Below are 21470 nucleotides of genomic sequence, written 5' to 3' on the forward strand. Positions count from 1 at the left end.
GGAGAGGTTGCAAGTGGACTTGCTATTACTTCGTGCGCTACCGATCAAAAGAATCTGATAAGAGAAATGTCAAACATAAGAAAAGGTAGAAGAAAGTCTTCTCCTCGTGGTTAACTGAACTGGGAGTGCTTGGGTTTTCTTTCCCTCGGCACGCCCGTTTGACTGGAACAGGCTTCCTCTTCTCCTGATTACAAACCTGGTCCATGGGCCTCACTCTGATGATTAAAATAGCCAATAGTACGAGTAGCATGGAGAACGAGGCGATGCCGACAGGCGTACCTAGGTCATCCAGTTCCAGGGTCGGGTTCATGAGTTGTATTAGCTTCTCGCAAGGACTTAACTGGTGGCTTCTGGCCCGCATACCCCTTCAGGCGCCGTCGGAGAAAGAGATGAATTTGAATATCGCCTTTTAACCTGGATGCCCCTCCCAGTTATGATCTAGATAGAAATTCAGTCACCACGGAGGAGAACTCTTGAGGTTTCTCGACCATCGGTAAATGCCCAGCACCTTCGATTTGATGAAAGCCAGCACCGTTTCCATAGTCCTGGGCCATAGCTGCCATTGATGTTGGAAGCTTTCCGTCTCCAGCACCAACCACGAAAAGCGCACGTACTGTCGCCGTTTTCATCTCTGGTCTCAAATCATAGTCCCAGAGAGCTTTGACGACGTTCTTGAACCCATGCAAGCTGTTGCTAATGACCGATTCTTTCACCTTCTGCACCTTACCCTCAAGTTGACCACCATCATAGCTTTCCGCAACCGCCCACCTTCGAACAGTCAACTCTCCTAATTCTTCACCAATGATGTTTTCCCCAGTCGGAGTTCTGGTCGCGTTCTCCTTCTCTGCTACCGCAATTCTATCCAGCCATAGCTTGTCGTTCCCAGGAGGGCTGCTAGAATTAGTATCACAAGATACGACGTTTTCTAATCTTGATGGATATTTGAGAGCAAAGTTGAGAACAGTTGCTCCTCCTAGACTCACGCCAATGACTGCCGCAGCTTTTTCGACCCTGAGGTGATTGAGTAACGTCAAGATGTCCTTGGCTAATGAGTCCACGGTGATGGGTTGACTACCACAATTTTTGGTCCTGCCACGGGTCTCGTACCGTAATATGCGATATCGTTGGCTTTCTGAACGCGAGAGGAAATCATCCACAAAGTCATCCCAGATGTGCCAGTCCACGAGAACAGAATTGGATAGGACAATGAGGGGAGCTTCGGGATGAACGGATCCCTCCAGCAGGTATGGTAGTGAAACTCCGTCTTCCGTTGTTATTTGTGAATGCACTGTTGACCGTCCTCCATTGAGGCTTGCCCCTGTCGTTCTCGTACCAGCCACTTCATGATCGTATTTTGGTGCATTTGCGGTCAAATGTCTTGGACCAGGACCAAAAACATAATGAAGTTCATAAGGTCTGATATCGGCATCTTGACCTTGATTTCCAGCCCAGTCCTGGTCAGCAGATGTGATTGTTTTAGCGGCGGCTTCGAGATCATTTTGAGCTTGTTCAGCTGCAAATTCGTGCATCACTATAACCTCAATTGTTGCTCCTTGACTCCCCTCGTCATGGGTACTGAACAAGCGGGTACGCTTCCAGCTTTGCTCCTTCTTGAGAACAGGGAGTCGTTGGTCACTGTACCATTTCACCAACTTGGGGACATCAGTGACCGGCAATGTTCGGGATGCAACGATGAGGATATTCGAGTTCTCCTTAACTTCTGGTAGTGAGTCCAATGGCTGATATTTGGAGACACTTGAAGTGTAAATCTGGTCGTACAGTCGGCGATCTACATCGATTCGTGACATCACGGAAATCTCGCGTTGAGACTTCCAAGGAGGAGATCTTAATCGAAGATAAGAATCCTTCTGAAGATTTGCCATGTCATCGATGTCGTATACTGCAAGCCATTCGGCCTTGTTTTTGCTGGGTGTCGGAAGACTTGACTGGGCCACCTAGCGTATTCTTCAATATTTGCTGCTTCATCCATAGACATGAGCACGTTAGAATTAAACAAAGACTTACCTTTCTTTCCGTCGTCTCGGTATCACTTGTCTCATACCTGGAGAATTTCGTTTCAGCAACATCGAGTGCCCGGAATCTGTAGCCATTTTCAATTGAATCTAGTCGGAGCCGCATAGGGCCGTGTTCATTGTTGTACCAGTCATGAAATTCTTCGGGAGATAAATTGTCGTGTGGGTTCATCCTTACGAACAGGAGCCCTGGAGTGGGACTGGCTCCTGCCATTGTTGTATCAGGAATTATCGATTTATCACTTGCAACAAATCCACGTGCTGGCTTCCTCCCAGATGATTGCGATTGGAGCAAGTGATTGTACTGTTTTGCTCTGGTATGTACAGAACTATAGACCTCGCGTTTCCCGTCGCTCAGGAGTGTAGGTCATACAAGATAATTAGTTGTGTCAAGGCAATCCCACCAAAGGCTAGTTATGACGTGAATCTAAAGCTGCTCGGAAGCTGCCCTGACGGATCGGCATCGCCTGTCGGCTTTTTTCTTTTCCCCAGAGAAGATCTGGGATTTTCAGCCGGCATCCGTCGCACCGTACTCCAAACAACGGGCTTGAATGTCTTCGCCGTGAGATCACACCAACGTTCTCTCTGTCATCTACGCAGAAGGTGGACACTTTTGACTATGACAGGATTCTTTCTAATCATACCAAATCGCATTCATGCCAAATCCAGGTTCATGCACCTCACACCTCGCCACCACCTGGAGTTTTTCATTGGACCATCGGTACATTTCAATAAAGCCAACGGTGTCATCTGTCAAGGCAATCCATTCATCCGTCCAGGGACACATGCCGAGTGCATTTGAATGACCTCCACTGGAACTGGTGGCTTGTAGCAGCACTCGCTTCTCAATACTGCCATCTTCGGCCAACTTGTAGGCACTAATCCAGCCGGGAATTGTCAGGGTGTTGGAACGCGTTGTAGCAAAGAGATATTCGCCACTTTGTGCACAGAACACAACATCACCACGATAGTTATTTTTATTGGCGCGTAAATCTGATGCGTGTCAATTATAGCAGGCCATTTGGTGGAGGACTTTGAGACTAACCTTCTGGGATAAGTGAGAAGCTTTTACCAGTAAATTCGGGCAGGTGGGAGTCTTGGTCGATCTTGTATTCCGCCAGACGATTCCCAGCTTCCATCAGCAGGTAAAGATGTTTTCCACTCTTGTGCATCTCCACCCATCTAGGGTGGTCTCCAGTCTCGGGTGCCGAGACGCTTCCAGCGAGCTGTACTTGTCCCGTTTCATGATTCTTTGCATGTGTCCATAACTTATCCGCGCCCATGTCTGCTGAGTACAGGAATGATTCGGTTGGATCAAAGACCATTCCATGCACGCCTGCTTTTTCTTCGTACTCATAATTCTGTATGTTTTGCGCCAATCTACCAGCGTCATGGACACTGAAAACATTCCCGTGTGAGGCATACTTGTAGAAGGGGTTGCCGTAGACATTGTAAGGGGGTTTCTGTGCGGCAAGGACGAAAATGGCTCGAGTATTGGTATCGCGGCTTGGTGCAAGTTCTGAGATTTGTCGTCAATACGTGGATGTGGAACAAGGAGAGTAACACATACCATGTCCCGCTATCGAATGCGACACATTGTGCTGAATATCTGTTGGGCTGTTGACCGTATGGCTAGACCATTTTTTCATGGACGCGCCGTATATGGTTTTCCTGGAATGCTATTTCCCTGTGTTAGCATTTGGAGGACGGAGTAGTCATTGGGTCGACATGAACGAACATTAAAAGTCATCCATGATATGGGTTCATCTTCCGGAATTTCTGCTCTGTTGATCAGTTTCAAGGTCAGTTGTTCATCGTCGAACTCGAAGCTGAATATGGCACCTGGAGGCGTCCAGGTACCAACCATGAGATGGTGCAGCATTCTTCTACGCGTTGCGCAGGCAGGAAGACTATGTCGATCGCTGTTGGTAGAGGCTACAGGTCGGTGGTGACAAGGCGTGGTGTAGGATCTAGACACCCACTTTGTGCGTATTGATCGAGAAAACAAACCTGGCATCGACTGTCAACACCTTTCAGGGTGCATGCAGATCACAACGGATGCTATTAACCCTCCGCATACAGTCATTTGTGGTTGTGCAGCTTGAAGATTGGGACGGCAATGTCCTTAGGCGCGTGCAAGTCGATCAGCACAATTACTTACCCCGCGGATCGATTGTACGGCAATTTGGTCAGGGCAGGTTCCGTTTGTCTTCTGGAACTCCGGGCACAAGCCGGGGCCTATGGTTCACCCTATCGGATCCATGCCCTTCCGTCAAGGCACTCGAAGGCCCGGAGATCGAGAGATTGAGCTTACCAGCGCAGTGTCTAGTGTCAATTAGTTATACGGAATACTCAGTCGCCCAGATGCGCGTCAGATGAAAGTCTCACTATTGTATAGTCCTCGTTGATGCTGATATTGGGACGAGGGACCAGACACGGCCAGTTCCGGGACCACTTCCGAAACCCTTCTGATCCCCCGTAGTCGTAACAACTTTAGTAAACCTACGATAGAGTCTCTGGAGTTCGTTGCTTAGTTTCACCCCCAAACCAATGGGCTGGAAAAATCATCATGCGTCTTCCATATGCCCCAGAAACGGCCCCTCAAGATCAAGTGAAGGCTGCTGAAATATACGAGCGGATTGCTGCCAGGCGTAAGCCCAGGCCTCTGATTCCACTCGATTTGACCCTATTGCACTCCCCGCCAGTGGCAGATGGATATAACAGCTTTCTCAACGCAATCAGGAATGAGACTGTTGTCGATCAAGGTCTGATGGAACTTGCAATATGTCGAATAGGAGCCTTGAATGGTGCGGTCTGGGAATGGCGAGCACATGCAATCTTGGCCGTCAAGGCAGGAGTGAGCAAGGCCGCGTTAGAAGCCATTCTCGACGTACAATCAGGCTTTGGGGAAGCTAGAGTATGGGAGAATCTATCTCTCAAGGAAGAAGCTGTGGTTAGGTACACGGATGCCATGACCAAAAATGTCGAGGTCCCTCAAATCATTTTTGACAAGCTGAATGAGATTGGGCTTGACAAGAGAGAAGTCGTTGAATTGACCGCCGGAATTGCTGCTTATAACTGCGTGAGCAGGTTTTTGGTTGCGTTGGATGTGGGAGAGATGAACGGCAAAGCAATGGAGGTCCCTGAAAATGCTAAGTAACAATGCCAGGACAACAAGGACATCTGAAAGCATGTGTGAGATCATGGGGACATTGGTGATGATTAGCTAGTCATGGCATGAGTTAGGCCGAGCAACGAGTAGATATCCGACAGAGGAACTGAGTCTCCCAACCAACCTTTCCGGCCTGGAGATTGTCAATATGCCAAGTTCGGCATCTGTGTGGTATGTAACTAAGGACCTAAAGAGACTTCGTCTTTCAACTTTGGTTGTTTATTTGTTGGAAATTCTGCCAGAAAGGATGATGTCCTAGTTCAGGCTAACTCGATCTGGAAGCAGAGCAAGCCGCTTTATTCAAAGTCCTTTCTAGACCATGCGCATCCCTTGGCATACGCCATGCCCAAGAACGAACAAATCCGCGTCCGAGAATGTCTTATCAGAAAGCTTGACTGACAATCCTGGTCACTTGAGATAAGGCATCTGGGCATTTGCAAACTTCCAATACTACACAGTATAACACATAGCAAGGTAGATAAGCACTTTGCTTTCTCATTATATGCAAAAGATGGCATCGGCGTCATCTCCCAGCCAATATATCATTCGTCAAAGGTACAGAGCGGTCCAGAGGCATGATCAAGATTTTGTGTGCCTTGCCCTGAATCTTGAACATCCGTGAGCTTCTCATGCCGTCAAAATCGAAAGCATGTCATAATTGCCGACAGCGGAGACTTCGATGCGATGCTTCAATACCTTTTTGTATGAAATGTACCATCGCCAATAGGAGATGCCTCGGCTATAGCCAACTTCTTCGCTGGAATGACAGTAATTCAACCCGTGGGAGCCGTAAACCGAAACAGCCCGAGTATCTTGAAAAAGAAATCTCAATAAAACCCGGGCGGGAGATGAGCCCTGATGGTTCGGAATCGACTTGCAGTCAGAGTACGGAAGGGGAAAAGGGACTTCTGTCTCCAAAAGGGACTCCAGACGGGTTGAGGAGTCAACTTCAATTGTCGTTTCCCTTACTGGATCCATCAGTCCAAGACTTCACCCACGCAGCTCGATTCTATCTATCACACTGTAAGTATTTGCCCCCAGATGGAGTTAGACCAAAGATCGCTGACCCCTCCCAGTTCACAATCGACTGTGTCAGGATCTCGTAACGTATGACATCCCAAGCCACAACCCGTATCGAAACCTCATATCACTTACTCGAGATCATCCATTTCTTCTCCAAGCGGTAATAGCAAATTCGGCGATACATCTAGCGAATCTCCATTCATCGCCACCGTCCCTTGAAATCCGTGGCGGTGTTGGTGACAGTCCATCCTATGTTGCCACCGACATAGTGCTCAAGTTTAGGCGTGATGCCTTTACCGCCGAGCAAAAAGCCCTCCAGCTTCTCAGAGGGGCACCAAATCCAACCCATGGGGTAGAGCGAGATGTCATACTGAGCACCATATTACTGTTTATCAATTTCGAGCTGATGAGTTCTGGTAAGGACCGGTGGAAGGTGCACGTGGAGGGCGCTAGGAAAATCATCTCCAATTTCCAGCCTCGCAAAGGGTCGCAAGGTGCAGAAACAGGGATGCTGCATGATTATGTCGTGGCCGACTGCCTTATGTAAGTTACCACTTCTGATTCGAGCCCGCCGATCTGATGTTAGCCTTAGCTATTATGTCCTGGGATCCGCATTCTCATCACCTAAGCCTCCCCCGGGAGACGAGAACCAACACTTGAAGCTCATTGAGATGCTCGAACGAGGTGAGTTGAATAGTTACCTGTCATGTCCAGCAAACTTTCTTCAAGCCATCCTTCTGGCATCTCACTTCACACGACCCGTCGATGACCTCTCTCTTGACGACCCCAAGGATGCGCAGCAGTATCGTCTTCAGCATGGTCTGGAGCTCATGGAGAGAGTCAACTCGTTTGACCTGAACGCCTGGGCGGCCGGTGTCCAAGGACTGGCATTGCAAAATGATTACCGGAGTCGACTGCATGTAGCGTCAGCTCACAGATCGGCTATATGCTTGTACATTAATCGGGTGGTGTCTGGAGGCGCTCTACTCGACGGGAGTAGTGTGAAAACGTTGGTTGCGGACATAATCGACCATCTGTCACTAATTCGTCCTGGCAATCACTTACTGAAGAGTACGTCGTGGCCGACGTTCATTGCAGGAATTGAAACAAAGGACCCAAAGCAGCAGAGATGGGCAGTCGATCATCTTTCTGCCTTGTGGGGAATGTTGCCTTGGGGATATCTTCACACTGCCATGGAAATGTTAGGAATGATGTGGCAGTCAGACAAAGAGCCTCCGGCCCAGAGTGTGGCTGGAAGAGATGGATGGCCGAGACATTTACTCGGTAAGGACTGGATCGTGGTTTAAAAGAATTGTACAGTAGACATCTCAATGATTTGTTTGGTAGCGAAGCTGTCGACTTTGAAGCCAAGCGGCCTTCATAGTCTCGGCGATATTCTCGGGGTATCCTGGTGGGTGCCTGACTTGCGACATTGGACGAGATTCGGACGTTATTGGCCCGAAATTCCCCAAATCTGATGTCGGGCTTTTCCGTCGCCTCTATGTCAAATACGCCAGGCTTTTTGTCCTTTTTCTCTCTCCCAATAATCAATGGTCATCAATTCACGACCTAAATAATAAAAAATGGAAGTTCCTAGGCCATCTGGGGAACACCGGGTATCACAGTCACCCGTCTCGGCGCCGGAGCATTCTGTCAATGCCCAGATTAGACGCACAGCACCTGGAAGCACATTCAAAGAGTTTTCGCGACGAGTTTTTGGCACACCGAAATCAGTAGCTACAACGCAACAAAATGAACTTGGTGACTTAAATGCCGAAACTTCATCTGCTCGGCATTCACTCATCGCACAGAAATGGAATCAACCAACTGGCAATATCCCCAGGCTTGGATGTGCATTTTTATCATTCATGATTGCCGGAATGAATGATGCAGCTATTGGTGCTCTGATACCTTACCTTGAGGAGTATTACAGACTCAATTACACTCTGGTGTCCCTGATGTTCCTGACCCCGTTTGCTGGCTATTCGACTGCGGCCTTCGTGAATGCTACAATTCATTCCAGGTTTGGTCAGCGAGGTATAGCTTTCGCGGCCCCGATCTGCCATATCATCACCTATGTCGTGATCTGTCTACACCCCCCATTTCCCGTGTTAGTCGTCATCAATATCATCTCTGGTTTTGGTAATGGTCTGACGGATGCGTGCTTCTCGGCATGGGTTGGTGGAATGCAAAATCCGAACTCGATTCAAGGGTTACTACACTCGTGTTATTCCATCGGCGCACTCTTCGCCCCCTTAATTGCCACAAGTATGATTGTCAAGTCCAATCTGCCTTGGTATACATTCTACTACGTCATGGTTGGTCAAAGGTTCGCCTCTGAAATCTTCTAAACTAACAAAGCCTCCCTAGGTTGCTGCCTCTGTCTTGGAATGGGCGGGGCTACTCACGAGCTTCTGGCACAGGACTGGAAAGGCGTATCGTGATGAACATCCACGAGACTCAGAAGCTACAGGAAGCCGGACCAGAGAAGCGATAAGGTCGCGAATCACATGGACCTGCATGTTCTATCTCCTTCTTTACATGGGCATAGAAGGTACGTTGACGTTCTGAGTCATTGTGGCCAACAAAATTTTCGCTAATTCAAAACCAAAGTGGGCTTAGGAGGCTGGGTGGTCACTTTCATGCTTCGTGTGCGACATGCCTCACCCTACAATGCCGGTATCTCAGGTACGGGATTTTGGGCTGGCATGGCTGCAGGGCGTGCATCGCTTGGATTCGTTACGGAGCGATATGGTGAACGCTTGTGTGTTTCAATCTATCTCGCCATATGCATTGCACTACAATTGATCTTCTGGTTAGTCCCACAGTTTGTAGTGAGTGCAGTTGCAGTGGCATTTCTCGGATTCTTTTTGGGACCTATGTTTCCTGGAGGCGTCATGATGACTGCCAAATTATTACCAAAGCACATCCACGTGAGTGCACTTGGCTTTGCAATGGCTTTAGGTGGTACTGGAGGTACGATCTTCCCATTCGCAATTGGTGCAATAGCTGCCAAAAAAGGTGTGAGCGTTCTACAGCCCATTATCTTAGCGTTAATTGCCGTGGTGGCGATGATCTGGTTGAGCTTTCCACGCATAAGAAAGCGAGAATAAAAGGGAGTCGTTGGATTTCATGGTAGAAGAGGATTCACCCTCTCACCCTGGACAAATCTGTCATACAAGCCGATGCGGGAGCCAACATAATACCAAACAAGCAGCAAGCAAACCGGCCGTCTGTCACAGCCGCTCTCTAAACTGACGGTACTTATTGGGCCATATCCCTTGTTTTCCGGGCGACAAAATCCCATTGGGATCAACTGAGTCCTGCCAATTGTTAACATGGCCACCACGTACATTTTGTCACGAGCAAAATTACCTTCAACTTCTCGAGAAAGCGTCGATAAGCATGGTCGTTGTAATCATACGCATCAGCAACCAGATCTAGTGATGTCAGTCATGGCGGCATGCAGGTTCAATGTAGGGAGAAGAAATACCCATGTAATTGACATGTGAGCGATATTTGCTAAATCCTCTTTGCCGGCCCCCCCGATACAATGCTCGAAAAATGGTGTCAACTGCTTTTCGGTGGTCGGGATTGGTCTTATCAAACACCATCATGTTGACAAATATGACATGTCTCTCATGCATGAAGAAGTCGCAAAAGAGATCGAAGTTCTCCTTCTCGCAAACTTTGCGCGCAGTTCGCGCCCATTCCAGAATTGTCTTTCCCGAGGATGGAATGATGGGAGAATAGTCGGCGTGAGCCCCAACTCCAGACTGGGTTGGTAGACGGTACTTTACCATTGGTAGACTCCACAAGCTTGGGACACCAACAAAAAATCCACCATGAGGATCAGGGACAGATGTTGCTTCCAGTAGCGCGTCGTTCTCGCCAGCGAAGATGTGACCTTGGAGACGGTGAGCAGCTGTTGGTGATTTTTTGGTTACTATTCGCTTGAGCTCGTCGAAGTGTGCTTGAATCACTGCGGCCGCACCATATAGGCCGAACTTGACATTCCAATAGCCCAAGTTCAGTTCCTTTTGGAGCTCACGCAGCCTCCAGTCCGGAATAGGACCATCGTTCGGCCACATTTCAACTCTTTTGCCCATCATACCCAACCATTCCACGATATTGGAGACATACACGGTGCTTGGGAGTAATCCATCTCTTCTGAGCTCTCCAAAAATATCAACGATGGTCTCTACATCTTCGAACTCCGGCATATCGAATGAGCACGACATGTAGGCTTGCGGCTGGGGGTGTAGCCAAATGCCCATCTTGGTGACGATACCAAGATTACTTTGAAGGAAGAGGCCTTCGATGGACGGACCGAAAGAGAACTTCGACAAGTGCGCTGCAGCAGAGTTTGATATCGCAAATTGGCCTGACCTGACAATGTCCCCATTAGCCAGCATGACCTCAATCCCGCACATATTTTGATGATGTGTCGCAGTCGGCGTAAATCCGGTGCCCCGATCAACTGTCTATGGTTATGTCAGTGATCACCCTGGTATTAAAGAACGGAGGTCTGTTACATTTCCCACCACGCTACCCCATCCAAGTGAAGGTACACTCGGCCACACTCGAAGTTTCTTGGATGCACAATATTGGTATAGATCAGTAAATGTCACTCCTGGCTCGACGACTGCATAAGAGAATTGCTCGTTAACTTCAATGATACGGTTCATACGATGCAGATCGAGTGCTGCAGAACCATTCAGCCGTGGTGCAGGCCCTCCATCTATCAACTCGTCAGCTGGCTTATCTCTCACAAATTCGAAACCATACAGCCCAAATTTTTCCCCCTAGAAAATGTCCACACTGGAATTTCAAACTGGTTCGCAATGGACAGAACTCCTTGGAGCTCCTCAGTCGAGGAAGGACTGAGCTTCACGTCAGCTCTCTGGACAGCAAGGTTCGCCCGGTTTCCCGCTTACCAAATTGCGCAGCTGGGCATTCTTCGTTTACCCTCATTTTCCCAAAGTTCGTAGGGGTCTACATATTCCTCAAGCCCTGTTCCTAAGATCACTTGATCATACCCAACAATTTCTTTCAATTTTTGGATAGCAGCATCGAAAGAGCTTTTGCTGACACCGGGGGGAAGCACTTCCTCGAGAGGTTGGAGGAGAGCTGCGGAGAACAAGTTTCGATGAGTTTGTTGATACTCAGGGTCTGCATACCTTGCTGGAAACCTTGCCTCATCGGAAGTCATTGCTACGATAGACACCTGCAAGTGTATTGGATAAAGAAAAGAGAAGCGCGGCAGTCACGACTCCGTTTCTGCCGAAAGGACAGCCACCAGAACAGTGCATTCAATCTCATATAGGTTTATTCTATTCAATGACTTGGACTTGAATGTGGGGAAGATGGGGCGCAAGGCCGAGGGGGCACCGCCAAGACTAACTCAACTCCCCACATCCCCAACAGTGCTATCACATGGGGTCGGGACTGCCTGATATCTTTGCTAAGTCTCCAGTCAACAAATCAATGCCTCTCATTAGTATTTGTACTAATCACGGGCATTAGAAAGTAACACAACGATAGTTCGGAGTCATACGTACCTTGAAGTAAGGATTGTTCTTGTCAGTCACATCGAGGAAACCATTTGCTCGAGCGGTCCGCGTGTCCGAATCTGTCTGAGGCTCTTCCTTTCCTCCGATTTCTGAAGATGAATAGCACCCACAACCCAGAGTTACACAACACTTGAAATCCAACACAGAACAACATCATGCCAGTTCCGAGATTGTACGTGGGTGCTTGATTCGTCCTGAAGAAGAAGGGTCCAATGAAATTGCCTGAGCAATAGCCAATGAGCAGAATGGCATTGTGGTAACCTTTTTAGTATGCCCCGCAGTATTTGCTGTGGCTACAGACATTGACAGTGTCCAAGTGGCCGTATAGGCGAAGGCAATCCGGAGACAGGCAAGTCTGCCATATAGTATCGTTGAGTTGATGAGCCATAATCCGAGCACACCCGCCAAGAAAGGTACGAGACAAGCCAGCATGACGCCAGGTCGCGCATTCTGGAACTGTGAAACAATATAACCGTGACCCACTCAGTATAGGCGTCAATGGGAAGAGTCAGATAAGCCTACCATGCGGCTGTGCAGAAGACGAATTGAACGCCCCCGGATGGCATCTGGATTAGTGTTGTCCGCAAGTTCGAGAATCCCAAGCCTTTAATGACAAGTCCTTGGAACTATGCGATGATTAGCAGGTTCTCAGGACAACAAGCAGCGCGGGCGCTCAACTTACCGCTGTCAGTCCACCATTTGGAGAATTGAAAGAAACTGCAAACATGAATAGCAACAACGTTTTCAAATCAAGCATGGTCTCCTTGACCTGCTCGAACTTGAAGTTTTTGTCTTTGATTCCTGTACCATTGTCTTTGATGCGATCCAAGATACCTGCCCGCTCTTCTGTTTTCCATATCTTGCGACTTGCAGGAGATCCTGGGAGGGTAAAGAACAAGACTACACCCCATGCTACGGTGATGGCGCCCCAGATGAGGAACATGACTCTCCAAGTCTCTAAGGATGATTTGATGTGCCCAATACCGAAGGTGGAGATTTCTGCGATGATATATCCAATACCCGCAGAGCCAATCCAGAGGCCCATGCACAGTGGCTGTTCTTGTCTTGTGTAGTACATCGAAAAGATGATCATGTTTGCTGGGTTCATCGAAGTTTCAAACACTCCGAGGAACGTACGCACCGCCATAAGCCCGGCGAAGTTTTGTACTGCAGCATGGCACATTAGACCCCCAGTCCATGTGATCACCTGTGATCATTGTCAGAATCTGAGATGAAAATGCAAGATACAACTCACAGTCACCGACAAAAAGGTATTGACAGGCAGCTTTTGCAGGAGTAGATTGGTTGGACGTTCCCAGACCAGATACCCAAAGTAAAAAAACGGAGCTGGTCCGAAAGAACTGGGTGCCGACCATGTCCAGGGATGCCCTGACGCCGAATACCGCTGCATAGCTCAGAGTGGTTTTGTCGATTGATTGAAGAGCATACGTTATGCACAATAACGGTATCAACGTCATATCAATTTTCCATCGCAAGATATTATCCAGAGCAGCGTCCGCAGTAACTTCGCTCCCCAAGTCAATCGATGCAATCACATTGCTATTTTCGTGCCCCAAATTGGATTGTTTTATGTCCATGATGGTTATTGAATTGAGTTTGAAGATAGGCGGATTGCGAAACACAAGTTGCGGTGTCAAGTTGCCATGCCGACACAATGGTGATTGCGAATATAAACATATTTGGCGAATCAATAGTGTGTCACATATGTTCACCTCCTTATCTCCTTTCTAGACAAGTAGTCGGCTGATATCATCCTTGTCTGTCTACACATCTAGCTTTCCCTCGGATAATGACGCATCTCTGGGAACGTGGAGCGACCTAATAGCGACACGAAGCCCTGGCCCAGAGTTGGACCCAGTACGGCTCGGCTTGCGGCGATCCAAGGAGGTCCTGCGTGCACAGTGCTTAACTAGCGGAAACCCGGCAGGCATTCAATTACCAAGCACGAACAGACATCGGGATCGGTTTGGCGTCATTGAAGCGAGGCTCATTTAGTAGAGTTTCCCGCGGAAAACTCCACCGGTTGCTTTGACCGATGAGCAGATCTTGATACATCGGCTGATACACCGCGATAGAAGGATTGAAAAGGGCTGTAACACTACCGCTTTGACGATAAAAAGATTCTGGGTTCCTTATCTCCCTCGGCATACTGGTTCAACGATCTGATCTTGATTTACATCCCCCCAAAGCCAAAATGGTGGCTGTTTCATACCCTGAGATACGGCTGCCCGAACCTTTTGCGAGCATCCCTAGAGAGAACTTCTTATTCGGTCCCTCGCCAATCCAGCACTTGCCGCTGATGTCAAAAGTTTTGGGAGGGGATGTTGAAGTGTACGCTAAACGTGAGGACTGTAACTCTGGTCTAGCATTTGGAGGGAATAAAACCCGGAAACTTGAGTACGTCACTTGAAATTTATCCCCATCCAAAGCTGACATCGTGACAAAGATACCTCATTCCTGAAGCCTTGGCCAAAGGATGTGATACTTTAGTCAGCATCGGTGGCGTACAGTCGAACCACACCCGACAAGTGGCTGCTGTTGCCGCTAAGCTGGGGTTGAAGTCAGCACTTGTCCAGGAACACTGGGTGGACTGGGAAGACCCTGGCTACACTAAAGTCGGTAACATTCAGCTTTCACGTCTTATGGGTGCCGACTCGCGCCTAGACCCATCGACGTTTGGCATTGAGCACAAAACCTCCCTCCAGACTCTCACGAATGAGGTGGCGTCGAAAGGAGGTAAGCCGTACTACATACCCGCTGGAGCTTCGGATCATCCTCTGGGTGGGCTAGGATTTGCCAGATGGGCCTTCGAAGTCGAACAACAGGAAGAGCAACTTGGGATTTTCTTTGACACGATCATTGTCTGCACCGTGACTGGCTCGACATTTGCAGGCATGATTGCAGGTTTCAAACTAGCCCAGAAACACGGTTCAAGGCAGCGCAAGATCATTGGAATTGATGCGTCAGCCAAGGTTCAAGCGACCTTTGATCAAGTGCTTCGTATTGCAAAAGCTACGGCTGTGAAGATAGGACTACATGAAGACGATATCACTGCTGAGGATGTCATCCTTGACGATAGATATCATGCCGGTTGTTATGGTATCCCAGATCAGCAGACTATTGATGCGATGAAATTTGGGGCTTCCACTGAAGCATTCATTACTGATCCAGTTTATGAAGGAAAGAGCCTTGCTGGTATGATAGACATGATAAGGAATGGTGAAATTCCGAAAGGGAGCAAAGTGCTGTACGCTCACCTTGGGGGACAGCTTTCACTGAATGCATATTCATCTCTCCGAACGAGCAAGCTATGACGACCAGGCTGTAGCCATCTTCGAAGATTCAGTACAGAACCCAAATGCCAGGCTTTTTATTGATTTCTCAGCCAAATTAATGTTAGCCAGATTATTAAGCAATGTGACTTTGGACATTATTCAATCTACATCCCATCCGACTTTATGAACCTTTGCGTTCTTGAGGCACATATGCATTGATGGCCATGTAGCTGGGCTAAATTTCCGAAAAGTCAGTACATGCAATTCGGACCTTCTTGTCGAACCACGAAAATGCTCAAATAGTCTGGGTCTATATCCCGATGGATGGCTACTTGAAGGAGTATCCTAGGAAGATCGGACATCAGCGGCATTGTTCGCTGCTAACTGTTGGTCCTTGGCTTTCTCTTCACCGATATCACTTGCCGTCGGAAAACACCAATTTGCTGTTGGCACTTCAATTATCATTTCCGGTGCCTCAGTAAGTCGTCATCCTTGAGCCGACGGCCTTCACCTTGATACATTCACGACCTAACACATCCACTATGGATATCGACAGCCCATTGACAGACCCGCCGAAGGAGTTTTCGCGTCCCTATCGATCGCACAAATTCCCCGCATGCGACTTCTGTCGTAAGCGTAAGTCTCGCTGCGTGAGGTCTTTGGAAAATCGAAAATGCGTACTTTGCCAAATGCATGGTGCAGAATGCACTCAAGATGGAGTATCTAATGAAGTGCGACATAAGCGATCAAGCCGAGTCGTCCACCAGGGCAAGAACACCGCACTAAATGAAGCCTTATATCATGGTCTTCCGGCTACAAACAGTGGTTCCAACCCCGGAGACGGAGATGATGCAACACCTGGTCCTGATGGAGGCTTGACAACGAGATCGGTTGAGGCCCATTCCGGACACATCGTAGGACCAGTATCTGCACATGATGTCCAAGTTCTGGATCAGTACATGTCGCCCTCGACTTCCTCGCCTAAATCGTATCGTAAATCGCAACCCTACAGTGTTTACTCCAGTGATCCAACAAATCCAATACTATATCTTCGAGTGCCTCGCCGGAGAGAAAATCCTGCAACTGGGAACGAGGCGGCCGGATTTGCTCGCTATGAAGCAATATCGAAGGTTCTTGAACCGCATTGCAGTTCTGTCTTTGACCTGTAGGGCCATGACCCTTCTGCCCTATCACGTTTGCTAACACGACTTGTTAGATATTTCAGTCAACTCCACCCACCATTACCTTTCCTAGATGAAAATGAAATACGAAAGGCTCACCAAAAATCAGAACTGCCATTTCCATTACTATGCGAGATTTATGCGGCTTCGATAATCTTCTGGGAAAGGTCAGTGGATACTTCGTTAAGAAGTCGACCACAGCCGGACATGAGATATATTTGGAGGCAAGCTGTCAAAGCTATGGACGAAGATTTCACAGCACCTGGCTTCCCGACAATATTGGCATGTATCTTAGACCTCTTAGGACGGCCAACAACCCTTGTGACGTACAATGCACTTAATATAGGCCGTCTGGTGGCCCTGTCTCACAGCCTTGGTCTCAATCGCAGTCCTCGAAAATGGTCTCTCGACGATCGGAAGAAGGCCCTACGTATCAGAACGTGGTGGGCAGTTTTAATCCATGATTGGTGGTATGTACACATCGTGCAATCCAAGACCTCGACTCAGACTTATTTTCCACAGGGCGAGTCTAACTACAGGAACTCCCCCACATATCATGCCTGAAAACTTTGATGTCGAACTTCCCGATCTCGATTTGCTCGGTGTGCCAACCGATAGTGACATAGATATAAGCTTGAACAATATTCATGCAGGTGCATGCTCGTTTGTCTTCCTCTGTCGACTGACTGAAATCGTTGGATCCGTGTTGCCATTGATCTACAGCCTAAAGCCAACAAATGCTTCTGATCTCCAGAAAGTATTACGACGCATCGCAATCCGTCTCGATGAATGGGAAGATTCATTGCCGGGATGGCTCAATCATGACAACCCTCAATTCAAAAGGTCTGCACCCGGAGCACTGAATCTCCGTCTCTGCTTTTTAGCAATCAAGATGTGCATATCTCGCCTCTTACTACTGGTATGTTCATATTTGAGATGGAAATTGGAGCTTGTGGCCTCTGACATGTTGTGTGACGACAGAAAGCGTCCTATCCGGAAAGTGTAACAGACATGGAAAGAAAGCTTTATCTCCAGTCTCGTTGTCGAAAGTCGGCAGAGGCTGTGATAGAATTCACAACTTCTTTACAAGAAGATGATCTACATGTCTTTTGGCTTCCCTGTGAGTTCTGTCCCCAACCCATTTCAGCACCAGTCACATTGAACTCCTCGAACACGAAATTATGGTCGCATGGAACCGCTCAAGCCGCGGCAAGAATCTACATTAGCTTTACTGACGTGCGTTGACTTGTGCGGGTAGATGTGGCATATCATTTTGCGTCTGCTGCCACTCTTATGCTTGGATGTGCCCTAGAGGCGCCAAGTGATGAGATAGCACACGGCTGCGTTTTAAAGGCCCAGGGTATGATTGAACATTTGCGCAAGGTCAAGGACGACAAATGCTGGGATCTTGCAGATGTTTGCCTTGCTCAATGTGAAACTGTCACTCATCGGATGAGTGATGGGACGTACCTCGATTTCCGAAGGCAGCGAGCAGCACGAGCGCAAAACTCGAGCACCACAGGGCTTACTGCCAGTGACACAGACAGTCCATTGGCTCAGGTGAGGACGAATAGTGGCCAGACAAACAATGATGCACTGCGAGGCACCGTATTCGATCCCCAACCTTCAGATACATCGGTGGAGCTTCATGACGTCAGAGGAAGCCATTTTGACTTTGGAACACAAGAGGTTGGTGGATTCTATGGACTAAACACTCTCCTGGACAACCAATGGGATGAGTTTGGATATATGTCAGAGCCTCACGTATGGGAGTACCCTAGTTTGGACGATCAGATCAAGTTTTAGCTTATCAAGGAGACCGATTCCAAATACATTTCCACATAAGCTAAAGCGGCTACTACCGTAGCATCAACTCCAGTTTGCAAAGTCGGCTGAAGGACCGGCGCAAATAAAGCACTATAATTGGTTGGAATCTTGTGTGCTTCATCTTTCTGTACCAACTCGTCAACGGTCTGCGCGTCATGCCCACTAAAGAACCAAAAGCAGTGGGGACAATTTACACAAAACCCGAGAATACCAAAATCTTCACTCCAGAGGGTGTCCTTGAATGCAGGGTCGTGCTTTTCGCCAAAATATGCATTGAAAGCATCACTGACCTTGCCTGTAGCCTCAACATCGTTGTCAGTCAATGGATAAGAAGTAGTTGGTTCAATCAACGGCTGCTGGGGAGAATTGGTGCCAAATATTCGGCTTTAACGATTCTTTCCAGAGCCGTAAGTAGCTTGGCCCTCCATTTCTGACTGGAAGATCGAATATTGACCTTGAGAATAGCATGATCTGCGATTATATTCTCAGTATTCCCACCTTCGATAGCGCCCACGGTAAGAACAGCAATCTCATTGGGTGGGACTTCTCTTGAAATTATAGTTTGTAGCCGGACAACGATATGACTTGCGAGGACAACAGGGTCGACAGTCATCTGTGGGAGGGATCCATGTCCACTACTACCATAAACGGTAATCTTAAAACTGTCTGCAGCAGACATGAATGGCCCTGACCTGGTTACCGTGTGGCCTGCCTTGAGAGGGAACACATGTTGACTGAGGACCACATCGGGGATCGGACATCCATGCTTATTGTAGAGACCATCATTGACCATGTACTGAGCTCCTGCAGCACGTTCTTCTCCTGGTTGAAACAGAAACACAATAGTCCCTGACCAAGCTGTTCGTGCAGTCACCAACGTTTCTGCGGCCGCTAGAAGAGAAGTAATATGGAAATCATGACCACATGCATGCATGACTGGTTTGATGATTCCACCGGTGTCGGCCATAGTCTTATTGCTGGCGAACGGCAAATTCGTCTTTTCCTGGACTGGCATACCATCGATGTCGGCCCGGAGCATAATGGTGCTACCGGGACCATTGTGGAAGACGGCGATTTGTCCATGGCCATCAATGTGTGTGCGAATATCGAAATTTCCTGAAAGGGCTCTCATGTGCTTCGTTATAAGAGCAACAGTATCATTTTCCTGTTTAGAAAGCTCTGGATTGGCATGATGATGCTTGTATAGTTCTTCATAGGATTTCAGATCTGGTCTGTACCGGTTTAAAACAGCTGCACATTTATCTAGCTCTGCTATCTGTCCAACCCTTGTCGGAGCAATATTCTGAGATGACTTTTGCGGCTTGGATTAAAGCGCTATCTCGCAATGATCCCCCATCTTTGGTGTCATAGATAGGTCATTGCGTCGCGCAGAGTTTATGAGACAACTGAAATAGCGAAATTTAGCTTCTTTGCCATATGGAGCCATGTAAAGGCGTGCACATCAAAGGTCGGTATGGACGTTCCATTGGAGTCCTCGGAAAGGCAACAACCGATAGCCACAGTTGTAAACTATTTGCCTCGGGAAAGTCACGGGATCTCAGCGAGCGCCGATTGGGCGTTGTTGACTTGGATCGTCCCGGCGTTTCCTTTGGCTGTAACTACCACACACAATAAGTGGCTCGAAAACACGTAGGCTTGTTCTGCTCTAGATAAATGCTCATTTGAGCTTCAGTCGAATGATGATCGCAGGTCTTTAGCCTGGTACTTTAGTGGTCTCAGAAAATGTATGCTTACTCTATTCAACTAATGACCCGATCATCAACGACCAAGCGTGGCATTGAGGTTGTCCGAGAGTAATGTACAATGCTTGTCGGCCAATGGGTCTCCATGATCAAACTTATTGTGGTCGAGACCAAGAATGGTCACACATCGAAGGAATTGCCCCTGAATCCACGCTAGTTGTTGTTTCCGCATCGCAGTCGTTAGCAACGCACCAATTGGTCCCGAACACAAGCTCAGTATTCTACTCAGGAAGTTAATGATATGCCAAGGACCCTGGGTAAGTGTATGTCGGTCATGGGTCATGCCTGACATGATAGTGCAATTGCCTGTCACATCAGCTAGAGCAGGATCTTTCCGCTGCAGCAAATGGTAAGCTGGAAAATCAAGCGTCTTATCCGAGAAATCTTCTAAGCTGCACATTCTTATGCGGTTTCCAAGGTAGTAAGGTACAGTTGCACAGATTGAATCGAGACACTCCTGGATGTTGCTTTGGATGCTGGTCTTATCGGCGTTTTGGGAGATGAAAAGCAATGATCCAGCCAGCCCAGATACTTCCTGAATCGTCCCACACGCTAACTGAATATTCAAGATCACCAGACGGTAGGATCGTAATGCATTCCAGAGAGACGCGATCTGAATTGAAGGATATATGTCACATCTCCCCGAATATGTCTGGATTGGCAGGTTACTTCCTCGAATGCACCCTAGATCGAACTTCGAAGGCGTCCAGGAAATGGGTACTCTTGACGCCCACGATTTAAGTTCCTCTTCTGCTCGCTTGGCTTGACCACAAAGCTCGACAATTATATCGAAATGCGGGCAAAGAGACTTGGTACATTGGGAGTGATGATCCCATGTCTGGGTAAAAATACGCTGCAAATCAGCCACGGTGATTCCAATTCTGTCCAGGTCTGAGCTTTCAGTCCGATGCATGTTGTTCCAGTCGCACCAATGGTGCAGATCCGCTGCCACGGATCGACCCTCGCGTATCGCTAAAGAAACTTCCACATTGATAATCCGGAGAAGTATATACTTGTCGCTGACAGCCTCAGGATTTTCTCGGCTTTGATGTCTGATCAGCGCCAGAGCACCATTAAGATGCGTCCGCGAGCCCCTCTGCAAGCGGTGGATAGAGGTGACATTGTCTTGAAATTGCAGAAGTAGAGTGGCCACGAGAGTCTCATGACGCTTGCTTTCAACAGGGTCTAGCAAAGCCCCTTGGAGTCGCTTCAATGCCTGTATCAATCGGACCTTGGGCAGTCGGCTTGACTTGAGTGTACCACGATGCCACTGGCTGTACATCTGCGTTGCCACGGCAGAGAATGCCAAGAATACTGGCGACTCTGCCTGAGCTGCGGTGAGAGCTGGCATGATGTTCTCGAATAGGCCTCGGCTTGACTCAGCATTCTGGCCAGTCGTTATAAAGCTGTTGAGGAAAAATCCACACGCAAGGCTCTCTTCATCTGGAGGAAGGCTACTCAAAATCTTAGAAATATGATCTTGGCACTGATGCAGATGAGCAAGCTTGGAATTCTGTCTTGTTTTTGGACATGGGCGTCGAGTCATCGCCAGAGTCTGGTCCTTAAACTGGATTTTGATGGTCTTCCTTGGCTCATACCCTT

At 48.2% G+C, this 21470-nt stretch overlaps 10 protein-coding genes across 10 annotated transcripts; 5 read left to right on the forward strand and 5 right to left on the reverse strand.

Annotated features, from left to right (window-relative positions):
* Window positions 1-431: 431 nt before the first annotated feature.
* Window positions 432-2247, reverse strand: LTR84_001235 (uncharacterized protein; the record flags this gene model as incomplete). The annotated part of the gene is made up of 2 exons (XM_064844861.1): window positions 432-1955; window positions 2026-2247. 2 exons carry the CDS (start codon window positions 2245-2247, stop codon window positions 432-434), a joined length of 1746 nt encoding a protein of 581 aa, XP_064712721.1.
* Window positions 2248-2667: 420 nt separating this feature from the next.
* Window positions 2668-3900, reverse strand: LTR84_001236 (uncharacterized protein; the record flags this gene model as incomplete). The annotated part of the gene is made up of 4 exons (XM_064844862.1): window positions 2668-3026; window positions 3079-3552; window positions 3604-3712; window positions 3772-3900. The coding sequence occupies 4 exons, from the start codon at window positions 3898-3900 to the stop codon at window positions 2668-2670; spliced, it is 1071 nt and encodes a 356-aa protein (XP_064712722.1).
* Window positions 3901-4602: 702 nt separating this feature from the next.
* LTR84_001237 (uncharacterized protein) lies at window positions 4603-5193 on the forward strand (the record flags this gene model as incomplete). Its single annotated transcript, XM_064844863.1, has 1 exon — window positions 4603-5193. One exon carries the CDS (start codon window positions 4603-4605, stop codon window positions 5191-5193), a length of 591 nt encoding a protein of 196 aa, XP_064712723.1.
* Window positions 5194-6575: 1382 nt separating this feature from the next.
* Window positions 6576-7535, forward strand: LTR84_001238 (uncharacterized protein; the record flags this gene model as incomplete). Its single annotated transcript, XM_064844864.1, has 2 exons — window positions 6576-6580; window positions 6821-7535. 2 exons carry the CDS (start codon window positions 6576-6578, stop codon window positions 7533-7535), a joined length of 720 nt encoding a protein of 239 aa, XP_064712724.1.
* A 1234-nt stretch (window positions 7536-8769) lies between these two features.
* Window positions 8770-9341, forward strand: LTR84_001239 (uncharacterized protein; the record flags this gene model as incomplete). Its single annotated transcript, XM_064844865.1, has 2 exons — window positions 8770-8782; window positions 8842-9341. 2 exons carry the CDS (start codon window positions 8770-8772, stop codon window positions 9339-9341), a joined length of 513 nt encoding a protein of 170 aa, XP_064712725.1.
* Window positions 9342-9464: 123 nt separating this feature from the next.
* LTR84_001240 (uncharacterized protein) lies at window positions 9465-11440 on the reverse strand (the record flags this gene model as incomplete). Its single annotated transcript, XM_064844866.1, has 5 exons — window positions 9465-9551; window positions 9604-9668; window positions 9722-10712; window positions 10764-10969; window positions 11197-11440. 5 exons carry the CDS (start codon window positions 11438-11440, stop codon window positions 9465-9467), a joined length of 1593 nt encoding a protein of 530 aa, XP_064712726.1.
* A 1034-nt stretch (window positions 11441-12474) lies between these two features.
* LTR84_001241 (uncharacterized protein) lies at window positions 12475-12948 on the reverse strand (the record flags this gene model as incomplete). Its single annotated transcript, XM_064844867.1, has 2 exons — window positions 12475-12855; window positions 12943-12948. The coding sequence occupies 2 exons, from the start codon at window positions 12946-12948 to the stop codon at window positions 12475-12477; spliced, it is 387 nt and encodes a 128-aa protein (XP_064712727.1).
* Window positions 12949-14016: 1068 nt separating this feature from the next.
* LTR84_001242 (uncharacterized protein) lies at window positions 14017-15136 on the forward strand (the record flags this gene model as incomplete). Its single annotated transcript, XM_064844868.1, has 2 exons — window positions 14017-14219; window positions 14269-15136. The coding sequence occupies 2 exons, from the start codon at window positions 14017-14019 to the stop codon at window positions 15134-15136; spliced, it is 1071 nt and encodes a 356-aa protein (XP_064712728.1).
* Window positions 15137-16925: 1789 nt separating this feature from the next.
* On the forward strand, window positions 16926-18084 carry LTR84_001243 (uncharacterized protein; the record flags this gene model as incomplete). The annotated part of the gene is made up of 2 exons (XM_064844869.1): window positions 16926-16931; window positions 17632-18084. The coding sequence occupies 2 exons, from the start codon at window positions 16926-16928 to the stop codon at window positions 18082-18084; spliced, it is 459 nt and encodes a 152-aa protein (XP_064712729.1).
* A 367-nt stretch (window positions 18085-18451) lies between these two features.
* On the reverse strand, window positions 18452-19237 carry LTR84_001244 (uncharacterized protein; the record flags this gene model as incomplete). The annotated part of the gene is made up of 1 exon (XM_064844870.1): window positions 18452-19237. One exon carries the CDS (start codon window positions 19235-19237, stop codon window positions 18452-18454), a length of 786 nt encoding a protein of 261 aa, XP_064712730.1.
* Window positions 19238-21470: the final 2233 nt, after the last annotated feature.

This window comes from Exophiala bonariae (assembly GCF_035927105.1).
Source record: "Exophiala bonariae strain CCFEE 5792 chromosome Unknown scaffold_1, whole genome shotgun sequence".
NCBI lineage: Eukaryota > Fungi > Ascomycota > Eurotiomycetes > Chaetothyriales > Herpotrichiellaceae > Exophiala > Exophiala bonariae.